This window comes from Palaemon carinicauda, chromosome 28 (assembly GCF_036898095.1).
Source record: "Palaemon carinicauda isolate YSFRI2023 chromosome 28, ASM3689809v2, whole genome shotgun sequence".
Taxonomy (NCBI): Eukaryota; Metazoa; Arthropoda; class Malacostraca; order Decapoda; family Palaemonidae; genus Palaemon; species Palaemon carinicauda.
In genome coordinates this window covers 70,897,131-70,915,269 of record NC_090752.1, presented here as the reverse complement: position 1 = coordinate 70,915,269, position 18,139 = coordinate 70,897,131, and the positions used below count along the sequence as shown (strand labels likewise).

At 44.5% G+C, this 18,139-nt stretch overlaps 1 protein-coding gene across 3 annotated transcripts in view; it reads right to left on the bottom strand.

The window, feature by feature from the left end:
- Positions 1-4,456: 4,456 nt before the first annotated feature.
- Positions 4,457-18,139, bottom strand: part of LOC137621656 (uncharacterized) — a 217,435-nt gene continuing 203,752 nt past the window's right edge. For all 3 annotated transcript variants that reach the window (XM_068352143.1, XM_068352142.1, XM_068352144.1), the window contains one exon: positions 4,457-7,471. In XM_068352143.1, the coding sequence (XP_068208244.1) occupies positions 7,289-7,471 (183 nt within the window). In that variant the 3' untranslated portion in view covers positions 4,457-7,288. The remainder of the gene's footprint in view (positions 7,472-18,139) is intronic.

Below are 18,139 nucleotides of genomic sequence, written 5' to 3'. Positions count from 1 at the left end.
ATTTCTTGAGAGATACCGTCGAGGCTTTTGCGTAAACCTCTTCAAAGGTTCTGTTCAGGCTTCAGTAAATAATGTGAAGTTTTTATATTACATTAATATCAGTTTAGCCCAAATACTGTAGTTTACCTACTGGTTGTCTTTATCATCTCATATAATGACTTCTGTTTCTCTCGTGTGATTTTGGCTCTCTTATTCAAACTTTGGCTAATGATTAGTTTTATGCCTTTGCATTTACTGTTCTATATTTTACAGTCTGCAGTGCTGATAGCCATTGCCTACAATTGTGTCTTGAAGCCATTATTTGTTTTAATGAGTCATGCCGTCAACCTTTGCTCTCTGTGGCTGGCTACCCCAGTAACCAGTTGGAAGGGGTGTTTTGGATCTGTGCTTAGCCCCCCTGAAGCTGCTACGGGGCCGGGGCTGTTACCCTGGGTAGTGGCTTTGAGGTCCCTGGCTACCTCGGTATGCAAACCGTAGTGTTACAGCCCTGCTTTTTTGCCCTTCCTATGGCCAGAGTTATCACAGTAGCCGGGACAGGAGTGGCATCTCTGTCTACCCCTGTAGCCAAGCAGGACATCATGGACATGGGTGACATCCTTGTACTACGCCCCAAGCAAGAGCCTCAAGCCTTAGTCCCCCTTACTTTTTAACTTATGCGTTGGCTCAATGTTTCATACCCAGGGGTATCACTACACAGCACATCCCAGGACTCTGGTCTCTCATTTCCTTTGTATCCAGGTGTGGTACACAGCTGCCGCACAGGGCTAGGGCATGGCTGAGAGTCTTGGTCCTGGGACCACGACTTGGATTCCTAGGCACATGTGATCGGGTTGTCCGTGTAGGCCTTGTGCTTTGGGCACTGATGCATGGAGATAACCCCCCACCCCTACGGCAGGGCTTTGAGCACTGACTCATGGAGATAAATACCTCCCCCCCTGGCAGGGCTTTGATCTTCCCGCGTTCCTTTTTGACCGGGCAAATCACTTTGTTGGCTCTTCAGGCCCGGGGCAGTGATCCCATATCTTGGGCTCTGGAGCTGTGACTGTTGGTTTGGTGACTATACATGGGGCAGGAGCAGCACCTGGATCCCATATCACTTCTTCCTAGCTGCCTGGTTGACAGGGTAGTACTAGTTACAGGCCCGTAAATCGGCACTCAGGACCAGTGCCAGTGACTAGGCTATGACCAGTGTCACGTTAGCCCACTCCCTTCATGGATCGGGTTTCCTGGTTATCCAGTAGTTACGTCCTCAAATACTTGATGCCCTCCGGTAGGTGAAGGAGCTTCAGTATTCTCCACCTCACCTGCTGCTGGGACTTGGATCTTTTGGTCCTCCCTCAACTCGCAATACTTTGGTAGAGTAAGTGGAGATGATTGATTTTTTTTTTTTCTTTCCATGCACGCATCCACCAGAAGACTAAGATTTTGTGGGAGCGGGTGGATCTCTTCCCCCACTCCTATCCAACTCTTGGAGGTCTGTGTTTTCAGCCACTTTCAGCATCCATGGAATCGCTTTGTTGGTTATGCCCTGTCTCCGTTCAATCCTTGTCTATTTCCTAATCTAACTTGTGGGACTTGGTTGATTCAGGTGGTTCTCCGTTGGCCATATGGCGAATGTTTTCTCATCTTGCTTTCTCAAGATCTCTGAAGAACCCCCCCCCCCTGGGAAACTGAAGGACTAGGAAGTGTGCCGTTATTTTAGGTAGGAGCAGCCTTCTTGAGCTGGATCATCACTAGATCAAATGGCGGAGTCTTATCTTCTTCCTGGCTAGGAGAAGCTCTTGCGAGTAGCGGCCGTCAATGCAACTGCTGTCCTGAGAATAGTCTTTCGGCCAATAGGAACAGCCCTATTTTTCTTATACGAGTCTATGCTAGGGGGTTTGCTTTCAAGTCTTCCTGTTGGCACCCCTTTCTAAGATTTTGAGATGGCCTCAGGTGTTGATGCTCAAACTATCTCTGTTGCCTTACTTGGCGAAGAGGTTATGCAAGCAACTTATTCTCCCTGCCTTAGTTTCCCCCACCCTAAAAGGTGTGGGAGTTCCCTGGTCTAGTGCTGGGGCACTTGGCAAACTTGGATCCTGCTAGTGCACAGTCCCAGGTTTGAGCACATCTCCATGCAATCACTTTGTGAAGCTTAGAGAGAAAAGGCCTTTTGCCCTGTGAAGGCTCTGCAGTGCTGTATGAAGAACTCCCGAGACCTCAGTCATGAGTTTTGGCAACTTTCTTAGCACAGGCAGAACCAAGAAAGAAGTGTCTAGAACCTAATATCTCTTGACCCGCGAGTCAGTCCATAATGCATGTCTTGACTGTTGAGGGACTATAGGTTCTGCTAGGACCAAAACTCTCGAAGTAAGGTCTAAGCTTCACCCTTTCAGTCAGTCAGTGGGCAAAGTCTGGGGTATTTATGCTCCAGACTATCTCACAGGAATACCCATAAAACCCTGGACACCTTGGTGCTTCGTCTTGTGGTGGTGACCCAGATCCTGTATGGGATGGTAAGCATCTTGTCAATGGTCGACTAGCTGACTTTTCTCCATTTTATTGCAGCCTTATCTTAGGGACATTAGTTGAAGCATTACTTACTGGATCTAACTTGGTGCTGGTGAACTACACTTCTGAGCTCCATTCTTTAGATCTTAAAATTCTACTTCTCCATCCTGTTTAGACCAAGGGGAGGATGGTGGAATATATACCAACCTTTTGGAAAGGGATGCTTCCTTTGACCATGTTTCAGTCTTTTGGAATAGCCAGGACCTATTGGTCTATTCATCCTAATGATAGATGGTTGCTAGGGTCATCTCCTTTGCTCCCGTACAGGAAAAAGGTAGTTGGAACAAAGAACCTTACAGTTCGGTTCTAGCGGACTGCCAACCCACCTAGCAAGGAGTCTCCCTACATAAAGGATGATGATTTGTATAAGTAAAATATCTTAGCTATACAGACCCAGTCCACCACCCCTTAGTCCTATGCCAAAAAGTCATAAGTGAAGATACATTGACAGACAAGGGGTTGGGCTCCTCACCTTTGCTTCCACTTGTCTTTAACTACCTCTAACTATTTTAATGGTTGTCTATCTCACATGCTTTAGATTGTTCCTTGCATAAAGGACTGTGGTTTGTATACCCCTCAGTCCTGTGCCGAAGAGGTCATATGTGAAGATGCATGACAGATAAGGGACTGAGCTCCTCATCCTTGCTTCTTCTTGTCTTTAACTACCTCGTTAACTGTTTTAATGGTTGTCTAGCTCACATGCTGAAGATTATACTTTGCATAAAGGACTCTGGTTTGTATAGCTAGGAAAAAAACTGTTTTTTTCTTTTTTGTTACTTCACTGTATTTGCCTCATTTTATAGATTTTCTTGTGGAATACTGAAAATTGTTGACAAAAATGATAAAGAGCCTCAGTCCTGCATTCATTGAATTCTAATATTTTTCTTATGGTTTTTCTTAATTTTATTTTGAAATAAGTTATTCTAAATGATCTTTCTGTTTTCTAACAAGTATCCGACTTTCCTCTAGTGTAAGATCAGACCAGCACTGCATTTGACATTCTCCCCTTCTCTTGTCTTACTGTTTATTTACTGCAGAAAACATGCTTACTTTTATAATTTTTGCCAGATTATATCCTGAAGCATTTTCTTTCCTTTCATTTAATCTTGCTTTGATTATTACTGCAAATGAAAAAATATATTGACAGAGTTTATTTGGCTTAGAAAAAAATGTTATCCTAAGATGTAAATTATGAAATCATCCTCCACTGTCATTAAAGCCACTACAGGTAAACCTCGGGTTAAGTCATTTTCGATTATACGTCGTTTGTCATAGATAATATATGGAGAAAATAATGTTTAAAGACATTTTATTCGACTTTACGGAAGTCGAACAGGTATAAAATCATATTGAAATGCTTAATTTTCAGTAAATGTTCATAAATCTAAGAGAACAAAATATGAAAACATCTGATTCTGTGTTGTTATCTTTTATTTAGTGGTCTTTCAGAACTTAAGGAAGTTTTCCACAGTAGTTTCAATATTTACCATTTGCGGTGGCATCAGCACCAGTGGTGATTTACACGAAATTGAAATCTAATTTAATTTAGCTGTATATCATCACTTTCTAAAAGAAACCTATTTAGAAAGTCAATTTTGTATTGTTTTTTCAATTTTGATTACACTTTAACAATCAACAACTACAGTGCTTTTGGTTGTCATCAGCTGATCAAGACTATCGAGAATATGCACACATACTGATAACAGAATAGTCTTATATAATTTCTTAATTCATTCAATACAAATTCCTAATGAAAATTACATCAGCACCATTTTATCATAAAAAATAACTTTCATACATTTTGTTTGTAACTATTATTAGTTGTCATATGAATACGTTGTCTCCCTTAGCACTTAGATTGTTTTTAATTTGGTTTTGTTGTCAGCTGTTTTCAAAGTCACGATGGTATTGTGATTATGTTAACATATATTTAATAGAATTTTTATATAATTTTCCTCCCTACCATAATCCTTGAAGTAAAGACAAGCACAGTTCCAGGATCAATAAACCAGTTCTCTTATTAAAAAGAATATCAAACAACAGCGGCCAGAATCAGCTGTTAATGCTGACGATCCACAGCCCTATACGTGTGATATAAACAAATTGAATGTAAATATTGGTAAATTTAACAAATTCGTTTATTATATACAATAGCAAAATAATTTCATTCATCTAACTTTACAAAATCTTCATCTTCTATATTTTCTTAGAGCAACCCACATTCACAAATAACCCCTGAGATGTACTGTAAACATGCCAAATTGCATGTCTAAATTTACAAGTATGCAAGCTTAAAATAGATTCTTATTAACCATATATTATTCAAATTGCATTCATAAATAAAATAAAGAACTGAAAATGGTTATTTTTGGTTTAGCCTAGTGACAAGTCTATTCAGACATGTAAATTCAACTTGTCACATTTCGAGATAAGTCGCATCTCCTGGATCCAATTAACGATGTGGGTTGTGAGGTAACATTGAAAATACACAAACTTGACATGTTTCTTCATAATCAGAACTTATCAAGTCCATATTAACAAACGTATAAAGATTGCATCACAAAGAAATACAGTATTAGTAATTTTTTTAAAGTGAAACGTTGAACGCCATCTGACATGGTTATTTTTTTTTTTTCCAGTTGCATACAAAAAACTATTCATTCACTGAGGGCACTAGCACTAGAAGTTTTAATGCGGTAACTAGCTTCATTTCCTGCTGAGAAAGCTATACCTTAAATAAATTATGAAATTAGTAACTCCAGTACAATATACTTAACTACAAGCAACATACAGGTAGTCCTCGACTTACGACGTATGCGACTTATGACTGTTCGACTGTACAACAATTTTTCAGGGCGATGACATCAGAGTATCCATTTTCAGTAAAAAGTACAATAAGAAAAGTTTTAATATCTGTCGAGTTCATATGTCTGGTGACGTCATATTACCAGAGGAAAGCGACCAGGCAATATAGTGATTTCCTTCTAATAGCCTAACGATTATTATTAGTATTACCATTATCGAAATGTCAAGTAACGATACAAAGTAATTTGTGAGTCTGTATCGGTTGTCATAAGTACTATGTAGCGTAAATTTGACTAAACGCGTTTTATTTAATCTGACACTAGATTGATATTTATCTAAAGAAAAGTACACTAAAAATCAAATATTTTCTTAAAAATATTTCCTTTTTACATTATGAAAATAAAATAATTTTGCTTGGTAAGGTAGTATTTTCTTTATTTTCTTGCAAGAAAAAAGAAAAGGGATTTACATATTTTGCAAGTCATTCTTTGTAGAGTTTATGTCACATCTTGTGACATGTTTCTAGCAGAAGCGCGCTTACAAACCAAATGATTCCCTTTTGGCATGTTACTGAGTAATCTTACAGTATTCCCATCATCAAAACACCGAGTAACAAGATAAAGCGTTTTAGTGGTCTGTCAGTAGTTATGAGAATAGTACAACTTACCATAAATTTAAGAAAAAAGTCTGGTAACGTCATATTTCTGGCAGAAGGCGAGTGGCAAATCAAGTGATTTCCTTACGATGCGTTACTATTCCCATAATCAAACATCGAGTAATGATACAAAGAATTTCTAATGATATCCAAATAAATATGAAGATTTAACAGTGAATTAAAGCTCAAAATTTGTTGAGAGGGAGAGAGAGTGTGTGGGTGTGAGATGTAATATTCATTATGAAGAGATTTTGAATGTTAAGAAAATTATATACCTCCGCATTATTCGTACTGTATGTGCGCATAATCGCAGTACAGCAGCTTGACCTTGAAATCAGCTGAAATCAAAAGCAATTGTTGATTATTCAACCCCTCAAGAAATTGAAAAATAGAAAATAAACATGGTTTAATAAACCACAATAATGTCTAATGGAATATAAAGACTTAATATTGAACTAAAAATTAAATACTGTATGAAGCTTTAAAAATGAACTACCGGTATGCTATTGAGTGAGCGGATGCGCACAAGCACAGATAAAGAGCCAGAAATATTTCGCATGATTAATAATAATGGCTAAAATGAACTGTATGGAAACTGATTTCTGTAACATATTGGCGATGATGTAATGTTCATCATGAAGATATTTCGAATAAGTAAAAGATTTTATAAAAAGTACGCCATTCGTATGTACGCCATCTTTTGATACGGTAGCTAGCGGGACTTTCATATCAGCTGATCAAAACCAAAGGTAAACAAAATATCAGGTAATTCTTGATTGGTTAAATGCTTCCAAGAAAAATAGAATATGAAAATGCATTAATAGAGCATATATCCTATGAAACATAATATTAAGTAATGATAAACAGTAAGAAACTACTGATAAAATATGATTGAGATCATTGATAATGACGCATCATGATAAATCCATGGACACAAACTTTTTTATTAGTTTCTTGGTTCCTATCACCGTCGTAAGTTAACAACTACCTGTAAGTATTACTTTAATGGACAATAATTAAAGACATTAAAGTAATACTGAATAACAGTAAATATTATAAGGAGTGAATTGCCATCACAAAAACATTTATTGTTTGGAAATTAATATTAAATGCCCAGGCATTTCATAGAAATTATTCATACCTAAATCTATAACAACATACAATAGACTAGAATACTAAGCAGCATGAACAAGGTCATGGGTTCAAAATTATCTTAGCTAAGCTGCTTATATCTTTTTATCTCCCACTCCACTTCAAATGGCATAAGATATTAAAAATTCAAGGTGAACGTGTAAAATTGTCCTTGAATTTTTTTAGAACTAATTCGATCCAGAAGCGATGTGGTTGGATAAGGGTGTATGCAATTGGATTGGTTTTCCTGGCATTTGCAACTGGTCCTACGCCAATCAACTGTACACGTCCTGTTATAGGGTCTTCCCTTACTACAACAGATTTTCCAACCTGCAAATAATATTTACATGAAAATTTATGATACAGTACAGCTGAATAATGGTATAAAAGTTTGTTAATTCTGAAAGTGAGATATATTAAAACTACTTCAAAATAAACCTGATGTAAAGGAAACTTTATTGCAAAATTTACACCTGGCATGCTAGGAAAGTTCTTCATGGTTTTACACTGCCTATTTTTCAAAGAGGCCTATATACAATTTACTTCTACTACTAATATGAGATGTGAATTGACTCAAAACTAAATTGTACAAAAGATATTAAGACTAGCTAAAAAATGTACAGAATGTGAATTTGTTTTCCATTTGAAAATTAAATTTTTATCAGCTACAAGTGTAAGATCTCCATTGCTTTTAAATTTAATGAAATATAAAATTAATTTGTATTTTTTCCTAGCTATACCTTGTGCTGGAACAAGGTAGTTAGTTAAAGACCGTTAGGCAATGAGAATGGTTATGACCACCTATCTGTCAAGGTGCCAAGCCACTTCTGACCTTTGTAAAGTAGGGTTTGTAGTTATAAAAATCACAAATTTTAACAGTAATTTGTATTTGTTCCAGATACTCTTAGGAGTATCTGGGATCTCCTCCAAACCGACCAGAATTTTGTGTAGTTTACCCTACTCCCGTTTTCTATGCTCAGGCCGCCAATTGGGTGCTGCGGAAGAGGGACACCGTGCTCAGCAAGCTCGTCAGGAGACTCCCAGACAGAGAAGCGAGGGCCCTGAGGAACCTACCCCTGTGGGGAGACTCAGTGTTCCCCCTGAAGGTAGTGGAGGAGACAGTGGAGAGGGTCAGGAAGCTGAAGGATGCGGGAGAGCCCAGACCCCTTCCAACGAGATGACCTGCCCATAGAAGTCCTCCCTCCGACGCCTCGCTCCCTCCTCGCGCCTCACCTAGCCAGCCCAGGAGAGACGCCCCTACTATGGGCTGGCCTCAGGTCTCCACGAGGGTCTTCGCAAAAGTCTCAGCCTGGGCACACGAACAGGGCATCCGCCTGATTCGGTACCTGGACGACTGGTTGTTACTTTCAGCCTCAGGGGAAGTACTGCGGGAGCAAGGCGCGAAGCTCCTGCAGTTCTGCAACATCCTGGGTATCATCATCAACCTTGAGTAGTCCCAACTGATACCCTCCACCAGGATGAACTACCTTGGAATGGTCCTGGGCTCCCGGTTGGCGAGAGCCTTCCCTTCCGCGGAGAGACTGGACAACTTAGATCAGATCCTCCGGCCCTTCCTGTCGGGCCAGCCCAGGAGAGCCAAGGACTGGCAAAGACTGATAGGCCACCTTGTGTCGTTAGAGAAGCTGGTCCCCAAGGGGAGGCTTAAACTCAAGGGAGTACAATGGAACCTGAAGGAGCTCTGGAACCAGAGAGACTCCCCGCACAAGGTGGTCCCGATGTCCCTGGAGACGAACGAAGTCCTAGAGTGGTGGCACAACAGATCGAACACCCTCCGGAGATGCTTCTGTTCATGGACGCATCCAAGGAGGGTTGGGGTGCTCATCTCCTCAACAAAACAGCATGAGGAAGATGGTTAGACGAGGAGAAGAACCTGCACATAAACATGCTAGAAATGATGGCAGTGCGAAGAGCGTGCCTAGAGTTCATCCATCGGCTCTGGGGAAACACCGTGGTGCTGATGTGCGACAACGCCACAGTGGTGGCCTACATAAAGAAGTAAAGAGGACTGAAATCGAAGGAGCTGTGCGACCAGATAGTGGGGTTGTCTTGTCGATCCAGGCAAGTGGGGGCCTGAGGGAGGGACGGGAGTGTGTCCGGAGGACGGAGCCCTGGTGTAAGCGGGGCCCGTCTCTTCGGACGTTCCTATGTGGGGAAAGACTGCTGCAGCCTCTTCTCCCGTTACTGCAGTTACTGGAATGGGCCGAAGTAGAGCAGATTAAGGTCTCAGCCAGATGCATTCCAGGGAAGAGAAACGTCCTGGCCGACGGCCTCAGCAGAATGGGTCAAGTGGTAGGGTCCGAGTGGTCCTTGCACCCGGAAGTGGCCAAGACCCTCATTTAGAAGTGGGGCTCGCCAGTGATAGACCTCTTCGCCACGAGACTGAACGCACAGCTCCCCGTGTTTTGTTCTCCTGTGCCAGATCCGGAGGCGGCGTTCGAGGACGCCTTCCAACACCCTTGGGACAACCTCAACGTTTACGCCTTCCCTCCCTTCGGGATGCTCAGGCAAGTCCTCAACAGGGTGAGGCGAGCGGACAACCTGTGGATGACTTTGGTAGCGCCCTGGTGGCCGGAGAGAGAGTGGTTCGAGGATCTAAAGGAACTGGCGCGCCTTCCACCTTGGCCCCTTCCGGACAGACCAGACCTTCTCTGGCATCCGTACTTTCAAAGGTTCCACGAAAACCCCCGGTCCCTCTGCCTTCACGCGTGGAGGTTATCGAGCGCCTCCTGAGGAAGGAAGGATATTTGTCGAAGACGGCAACAAGGATGTCAGGGTACCCGAGACGTTTGTCAGCCGCAGTATACCAGGCAAAATGGGCTACCTTCACCAAGTGGTGCGTCTCGAAGAACATCAAGCCGTTGCAGGTCTCCATCCCGGAGATAGCGGACTTCCTGGTCTCTATCTCAGGGATGAGGTAAACATGTCCATCCCAGCCATCAAAGGAGTCCGGGCTGCCCTGGGCCAAGTCTTCCTCCTGAAGGGCATCGACCTGGGTACCTCCAGACATATCTCGATGCTCATCAAGAGTTTTGAGCAATCGTGCCCCCCTCAGGCTATTAGGGTGCCCCAGTGGGACATGGCTAGAGTCCTGAAGATGCTGTCAGAACCTCCCTTCGAACCCCTAAAGGACATCTTGGACAGAGAGCTCACCCTCAAGACAGTTTTTCTGTTAGCGCTGGCATCAGCAAAACGGGTAGGGGAGATTCATGGACTGTCGTACGGGGTATCACACTCGAAGGGCTGGTGTAAAGCTTCCTTCAGGTTCGTACCATCCTTCGTGGCAAAGACTCAGAATCCAGCAGTTTGGGACCCCAAGTTTGAAGGATTCTCAGTACTGGCAATCCCTCGTTCGGACAACCCGAGGGACTTGATTCTGTGCCCTGTCAGGGCTGTACGGAAGTACTTAGAGAGGACAGCCAGACTTCGACCCGAAATCAAGAGTCTGTTCGTCTCCTCGGGACTAGTAAAGAAGCCAGTCTCCAAGAATACGATCTCCTTCTGGCTACGGCAGGTGATCATGAGAGCCTAGAGTAGTGCAGGGGTTCCTCTTCCGGGGAAGCCTAGACCCCACGACATTAGAGGGCTAAGTACTTTGTTGGCCTTTGAGAAGAACATGGCAGTGGGCCAAATCCTGAGGGCAGGTACATGGTCTAGTCAGTCAACCTTCACAGCTCACTACTTGAAGGATTGTTCGAGGAGGTCCCTGGACGGATTCTCTCTCGGTCCCGTCATTTTCGCGCTCCAAAAGATTTAAAGGTGTAGCCCCGGGGAAAACCACGGGCAGTAAGTCCAAGAGACACAGGTTCCTTCCTTACCCCCTCTGTTCCCTTATTAACCTTTCCTGAAATGACCCTAAAATCCTTCAACTGCCATGGGATACACAGTCAGTGAAAGAATATGTCTCCAAGGATTTTTACAGAGGTGAGTTACTTAGACACTAAGATAGTTTTTTGGGTAGTTTCCCTATTTCTCGTGTTTTCCTTTGGGGGTCAGCAGAACCTAGCCTCCTATCTAGGTTCCCTTTTTTCTCTCCTCATCACGGTCTCTGGGTCCTGAGGGACACTCCCACCTTCTAAGGTATAAGTCTCCTAAGAAAGTAGTTCGAGGTAAGTACTCCGTGTTGGAACAAATCACAAATTTTAAGTAATTTGTATTTTTCCTAACAGTACTTACCTCGAATACTTTCGGGTTCGGGTTATGGCCCGCCCATCCTACCCCAAGTGCCTTACAGGACTTAGTAGAAACCTATCTGTCAAAAACTTACTGGAGATAGAGACTTGAGCAAGCATGCTCTCTGACCCCGGGTCGCCTCATGGCGCGTATCACTCCGCCAGAGGTTACCCCGCATAGAAAACAGGAGTAGGGTAAACTACACAAAATTCTGGTCGGTTGGGAGGAGATCCCAGATACTCCTAAGAAAGTAGTTTGAGGTAAGTACTGTTAGGAAAAATACAAATTACTTAAAATTTGTGATTTTTTCAAACTATACAAACCTTAGTATATTTTCAACTAGCCTAGAGTCGGCTGTAAAAACATTTACTGACGTCGCTTATTACTGGGGGGCAACGGGGAAGGCCCAGCCCCTCGCCCAGCACAGTGAGAAGCCACTGTGCCCTTGACCTAGGATTTTGAGGGTGATCAAGTTGAGAAGTGAAACTTAAAAATTCACTGATTTTTAGTTACGAAAAATTTAAATGACATTTAAAATTTATAATTTGCTCCTACATAAATACAAACCTTTATCATTCATTAAGAATTGTATTCTTAGGAGAAAAGAAGCACCCATATAACCATACTGGTTGGTTTAAAATCCTAGGATGACAATACACCCCAACCTGACAGAGGTGAGTGTTCACCACTGGTCGATAAAGAGCCCAATGTATATCCTAGAAAGGATATCTCACTATGTTCAATCTTACTTTCATGCAGATGCAACAGTTAGGGCTTAACTGATAAGCAAAGTGAGTGTAACTGAACTTCATTTCAATGCAGCACGAGTATAAATACAAGCCATTCTAAGCAAGAACAGCATAGATATTCAAACATTGATTCAAGTAAATACAGGAAAAGAAGTTATCAGTGTACGAGCGTGTGTGATACACAAGCGGTAAATGACAGGAAAAGAAGTTATCAGTGTACGAGCGTGTGTGATACACAAGCGGTAAATGGCTCCCCACTAAAAAAAAAGACATACATGGGAAATAGGGCGCCCTGCTCTGGAGTGGCGCATTGTAGGCGGGGTTATCTTGCACAAGATATGCAGGTTTGAGGCGATCAATGGAAACCCAGTTTTCTTTGCCACAAACGTTAAGTAAGAACGCTTTTGTTGTTTGACAAGGAAAGGGGCCGTTAGAAGTGGCTTGCTGGTGTCGATATGTGTTGCTTTGCTGGGGGGTTAGTAAGTTTGGCGGCATGGAGTAGATTATCAGAGGAAGTTGCAGACGGAAACAAAATTTGAGACATCCATGGCATCTTTAGTCCCAGGAGGACCTATGTAGCTGGGTAAACCAGTTGGAGTCCTTGCAGGAGGACAACAAAGCTGCTTTAAGGGTATAGTGAAAACGTTCAATCATTGGCTGCAGGTTTGTTTGATGAAGAGTGATACCTAGGAGGTTGGCCAACAATGTCCACAATTGAGAGATGAAAGTGTTGCCTGTCAGAAGTAATATTGTCAGGGATACTAAATCTTGCTATCCATCCTGAGAGTAAGGCAGGACATTGCAGTTTCAGGCCAATGAGTGGAACAGTCTATGACGGCAAACAAATAACGATGTCCTTGTGATGCGAGTAGGGGACCTACAACATGAACGTGAATGTGGACAAAGTGCACAGTTGGCAATTAGCGGTCGAAGGTATAGTAGCCGGATTCAGCCTTGAATAGTTTCCTACTGAAGGGCCAATGGTCGGGGTGAGCCGTTGACCACCTGCTCGAGGACTGCCCCGTCGCTGGCGTTGTGGAGAGGAGAGGTGCACTTGGCACAGGAAAATTAGGAACAGCAGTGGTTGATGGGGGGGGGGGTGCATAAGTGGCTGCAATGGCTGACAGGAAACGGTGGTAATAGTTCATCATGCCCAAGGTCCCTTAGGATGTCGTCCATGAGATGTTGAAAAGTGGCCCCAGCATTACGAAGGCCAAAACAGGAGTGATTGAAGGTGTGGTGATGGTGGTCTTGGGGATGTGTTTTGGGTCCATCAGTAACTGATAATGCCCCTTATTATTATTATCATTATTATTATTATTATCATTATTATTCCTAGCCAAGCTACAACCCTATTGGAGAATCAAGATGCTATAAGCCTAGGGGCTCCAAAAGGGAAAAATACCCCAGTGAGGAAAGGAAATAAATAAATGATGAGAACAAATTAACAATAAATCATTCTAAAAACAGTAACATCAAAATAGATATGTCATAAATAAACTATAAAAAAACTAAGTCAGCCTGTTCAACATAAAACCATTTACTGCAACTTTGAACTTTTGAAGTTCTACTGATTCAACTACCCGATTAGGAAGATTATTCCACAGCTGATTAGGAGGTCGAAAGTGGAGAAAACCTTTTGTTTCGAGCAAGTAGGTCACGTCAGCAATGGTTGGGGGGGAGGTTTAGTGATTCAATTCTGTCTGCATGTTCAGGCGCCTGTAATCCCCCATATGGATGCTGAGAGCCATCTTTCTTCAGGACGATGTGCAAGGATGACGACCATGGGCTTGAGGCATTTCGGCAAAGGCCCATTTTTTCCATTTTGGCAAACTTTTCTTTAGCAGCTGCCAGATGTCTGAATCTGGCGAACACTAGGAACCCTGTCGTCTTAATATGGTGATAAATACTGTGGTTTGCGGGAACCATGGGCGTTTGACGAAGTTCTGGACGGAAAACTTCCGGGTAGGATGTGAGGAGGTAGTAGTAGGCATCCGTGGGCGCACTGATGTGTCGAGTAAGGTCAGTGGGATACGAATCAGCGTTAAATAACCATATGTGAGCTATATCGACCATGAGGTGGAAAAGTGACAGGAAATCGGCACCAAGGATTGGCAATGTGGTGTCAGCAATGAGAAACTTCCAAATATATTTGGCGCTTCCAAACGATAATGTGAGGGTTTCACAACCGTGGATGGATATGTCAGAACCCTTGGCAGCTACCAGGCAGATGTCAGCAGACCTAGAAAGACTATCTCCTGTCCTAGGGAGTGGCCTTGGCAGAAGAGAACAGCAAGCACCCGTGTCTACCAAAAATTGCTCACCCGAACCTGCGTCATGTAAAAAGGAGATTGGTGACGGGAGGCTACCGTTGCAAGCGATAACCTACTTGTACATTTTTTGGCCACTGACAACCCTTTGCACATTTCTTTGCAAAAACCCTAAATTTGGAGTGGTAGTAGCATAACTGCAGCTGATGGGCATTGAGAAATGGCTGGAGAGGTGGTTGTTTGGGGCATAAGCGAGGGGTTGTATATGTGGGTGGTGGGCGGCATTGTCGCCGCTCCAGCACGTAACAGGGTGGGCGTCCGTGTCCTCTCGCATTCACGTAGACTTACGTCAAATAAGTTTTCACTTTGTCAGGAGTGGAGGCATTGATGGAGGTCTGGAAGGTTGTGAAGTGGCTGTGCATAAGGGCATCAACTTTGGTCATCAGGTCCTTCATAGGCAAAATATCAACATCAGGGATAACAGCACGTACCACTTCGGGTAGGCACTATACCAAAAAGGCGCGAAGTAGATTCACTTCACTAGGAGAGCCATCTGCGATACCGATCATTTCCCTGAGGGCGAGCGAAGCCTTTTGGTCCCCCAATGGTTGTTGAGGGAGCTGAAAAAGTTTCGCTAAGCGAGCGGCGATGGCGAGTACTGCTCTAGGAGTTATGATTTGAGGGCGTCATATGTTATTGGCATGTCTCCTTGCTCGCAAAGCCAATCAGAAATTTCCGGGAAAGTGTCCTCGGGGATCGCTGCGAGAACGCTGCTTTGGTACCTGACCGTGTCACGCCCTTGATGCGAAACTGGACTTCAGCACACTGGAACCAAGCGAACGCTTCTGCGCTGGCAAAGGACGGTAATCTCAGAGGCTTGGCGCCATGTTGATAGAAGAGTCTGTGTCTGATGTTGGCATCATCAAACAATAAGACACAAGAGTGAAGGGGAAAGCAGGAGGGAGCTAAACACTCCGGTGGTCACTAATGTGCGGATGCACCAGTTAAGACATAACTGAAAAGTGGAGCGAGTGTAACTGAACTTTATTTCAACACAGCACGAGTATAAATACAAGCTGTTCCAAGAAAGAATGGCACCAAAATTCAAACACATTGATTCAAGTAAATACAGGAACCAACAGGTTATCAGTGCAAGGGGAGAGTGGTAACGATAATGTACAAAAAACAAATATCATTACAGTGTACGAATGTGTGAAACACATGCGGTACACTTTCATATCTATCCTCCCCCTCATACGCAGAGTAGGGGAAATGTTTCTAATGTTACTCGTGTAGCACAGTTGTTCAGTATGAAAGCTTACCTGCATCAATGTCTGAGCCAGGAAATAATGGCACGACTGCTGCCCCACAAGGGAGGGAAAGGAAACAACTGCTCTGAAATCAGAGAAATGGGTAAAAGGGGGGCATGTTCAAGTGTTTAAGGCATCTTCGAACTTCGCCGACAGTTTAGGACTAGAAGGTTCCCATAAGTTTACTGTCATGAGTTTCAGGCAGGGCAAACAGCTTGAGTGATGGTGAGAACCTAAAAGCACTACACCAGACTTGTCTATTGAGCGTGGTTCCTTCGAATGGTGCTGTTGTATTGAAGAACCTTGCCCTGCTGCATTACATTTTCTACTCATGAGAGTACTCCTACTTAAGAAGAACATAATTGCTACCAAATGCTCCATCAAACTTTTTGCAAAGCTTGGAAAGTACAAGTGCAGCAAGCATTCCCTGTAGCTCTAGTGGTAAGGTATTTTTAGATTTTCAATGATACAACAAAAGCTAGTCTATTCAATGATGATTTTGCTATTCACCAGTTGTCTTAAACAACAGATATGACTTAAACTTATTAAAATTACAACAAATTTTAAGTTGCGTTATATAATTGGAAATATATAGTTTGTTCCAACACGGAATTCTTACGTCGAACTACTTTCTTCGGAGTATCTTGGATCTCCTCCCAACCGACCAGAATTTTGTGTAGTTTCCCCTATCTCCGTTTTCTATAGTGGGTACCTCTGGGTGGATGAATACGCGCCATGAGGCGACCCCGGGTCAGAGCAGGCTCGGCTAGGTCTCGGTCATCAGAAGTTTCTGGTCGCAACGTGATTAACATCTCGCCGCACTCTCTTCACCCTGTGCGACCCTTTGTGTCTTCACGCGGCCACCACGCTGTCCCCATAAGTTCAATCCTAACCTTACCCACCTCTTTCCTCTGTGTCCCTGTATCGACTGGTGCCTTAGTGTTTCATTATGGAGCATCCCCGTCGTTGCCCCGGGCCTATGGCCGGTAAATCTTGTGGTTCCTTTCTCTCCAAGCCGGAGGTTGACCCCCACACCTTGTGTTCTTCGTGTAGGGGCAGTGCGTGTTCCCCTACAGCCATGTGTCCGGAGTGCGAGTCTTGGAACGAGATCCAGTGGGTGCTCTACGGCACGAAGAAAAAGAAAGCAGCCAAGAGATAGCCTAAGAAGGCTAGCATCTCCTCGCCTTTAGCGTCGCCCGATGCCTCGTCAGAGAGGGGTTCCCTACCGCCTTCCCCTACCCAGAGTAGGCAGAGTAGGGGACAAGGTAAGTCTGTTGCGGGGAAGCGGCCCATTGCCCTTCCCCAAGAGTCTGATATGTCTGTTGGTGGGGATGTTGTGTCGGTTAAGCATGTGGGGGGCCTGAGGGAGGGGCGGGAGTGTGTTCGGGAGACGAGGTCCTGGTGCCTGCAGGGCCCGTCTCGGCCGAAGATCCGATTTGGGGGAAGCCTGCTACGACCTCTTCCCCCGCATCATGGGTATGTGTTTCAGGTGCTTCAGCGACCGGGGGAGACGCCGAGAAAGAAGCAGGATCGTTGAATTCGGATCCTGTCGCCTGGGCGCCACCCAGGACGCCCTTCAGGTCGCCCATGAGACTAGAGGAGGAGTTCGACACCTGGTTCGCTCTCAAGAAAGTACCTCGGTCTCCCCCGGCGCCGTCGTCAACGCTCCCGCCCATCTTCTTGCAGCGCTCTTCGCCAATGGAATGGCACGGAGATCACCCAGCAACTTTATACGTATCAGTCGACTCAGCGGGTTACCTTTCCCCCCCGACATCGCTCCCCTCCTTCTCGTCAGATTCATTCTCCTCGGAAGATGAGGGTCCGAGGGACTCGAGGAGGAAACGGGAGAGGTCCCGCAGGAAGAGGTCCTGCTCACGCCACGCCAGAAAACAATCCAGGACCTCCAGGAAGAAATACAAGAGGAGCCGTTCGTCTAAGGATAAGTGAACTCCTTAAGGCTACCTCCGCCCCGGGCGCCTCCGGTTGGCTCCCTAGAGCCTCTTCGTCACCCTCGCGACACGGCTCCTCCTGCAGACCCAATCATCGTCAGAAGGCGACGCACCAGGTCACTTTCGACAAGCTTAAGTCCGCGAAGGTTCCGGCTCCATCCGCCCAGAGGAAAGAGCCGCTCCTTCGGCCTGGCAGCTTAGTCCAGCCTCTGGTACTTCGACGGCTTTCCCTGAGCAACAATGCTGGCCAGCTGGTCTGGAGAAGCCCGCAGCTCTGCGAAGCTCCGCAGGAGGGAGTAGACCCATGACGGCTACTCGCGTCCCAGCGAATCCGCCCGCTCTGCGGGTCGCCCCGCCAATGGCTCGGCATGAGAAGAAGGTCCTGCCTTCCCACGCGGCTCCATCCGCCATTGACGAGACTCCCCATGCAGAGGACCTGATAATCGAAGGCCTTGTAGAAGGAGGAGAGTGCTCTTCAGACAACGTCTCCTCCTACCGGAAAGTCTTGGCCCTCATCAGACGCCACCAT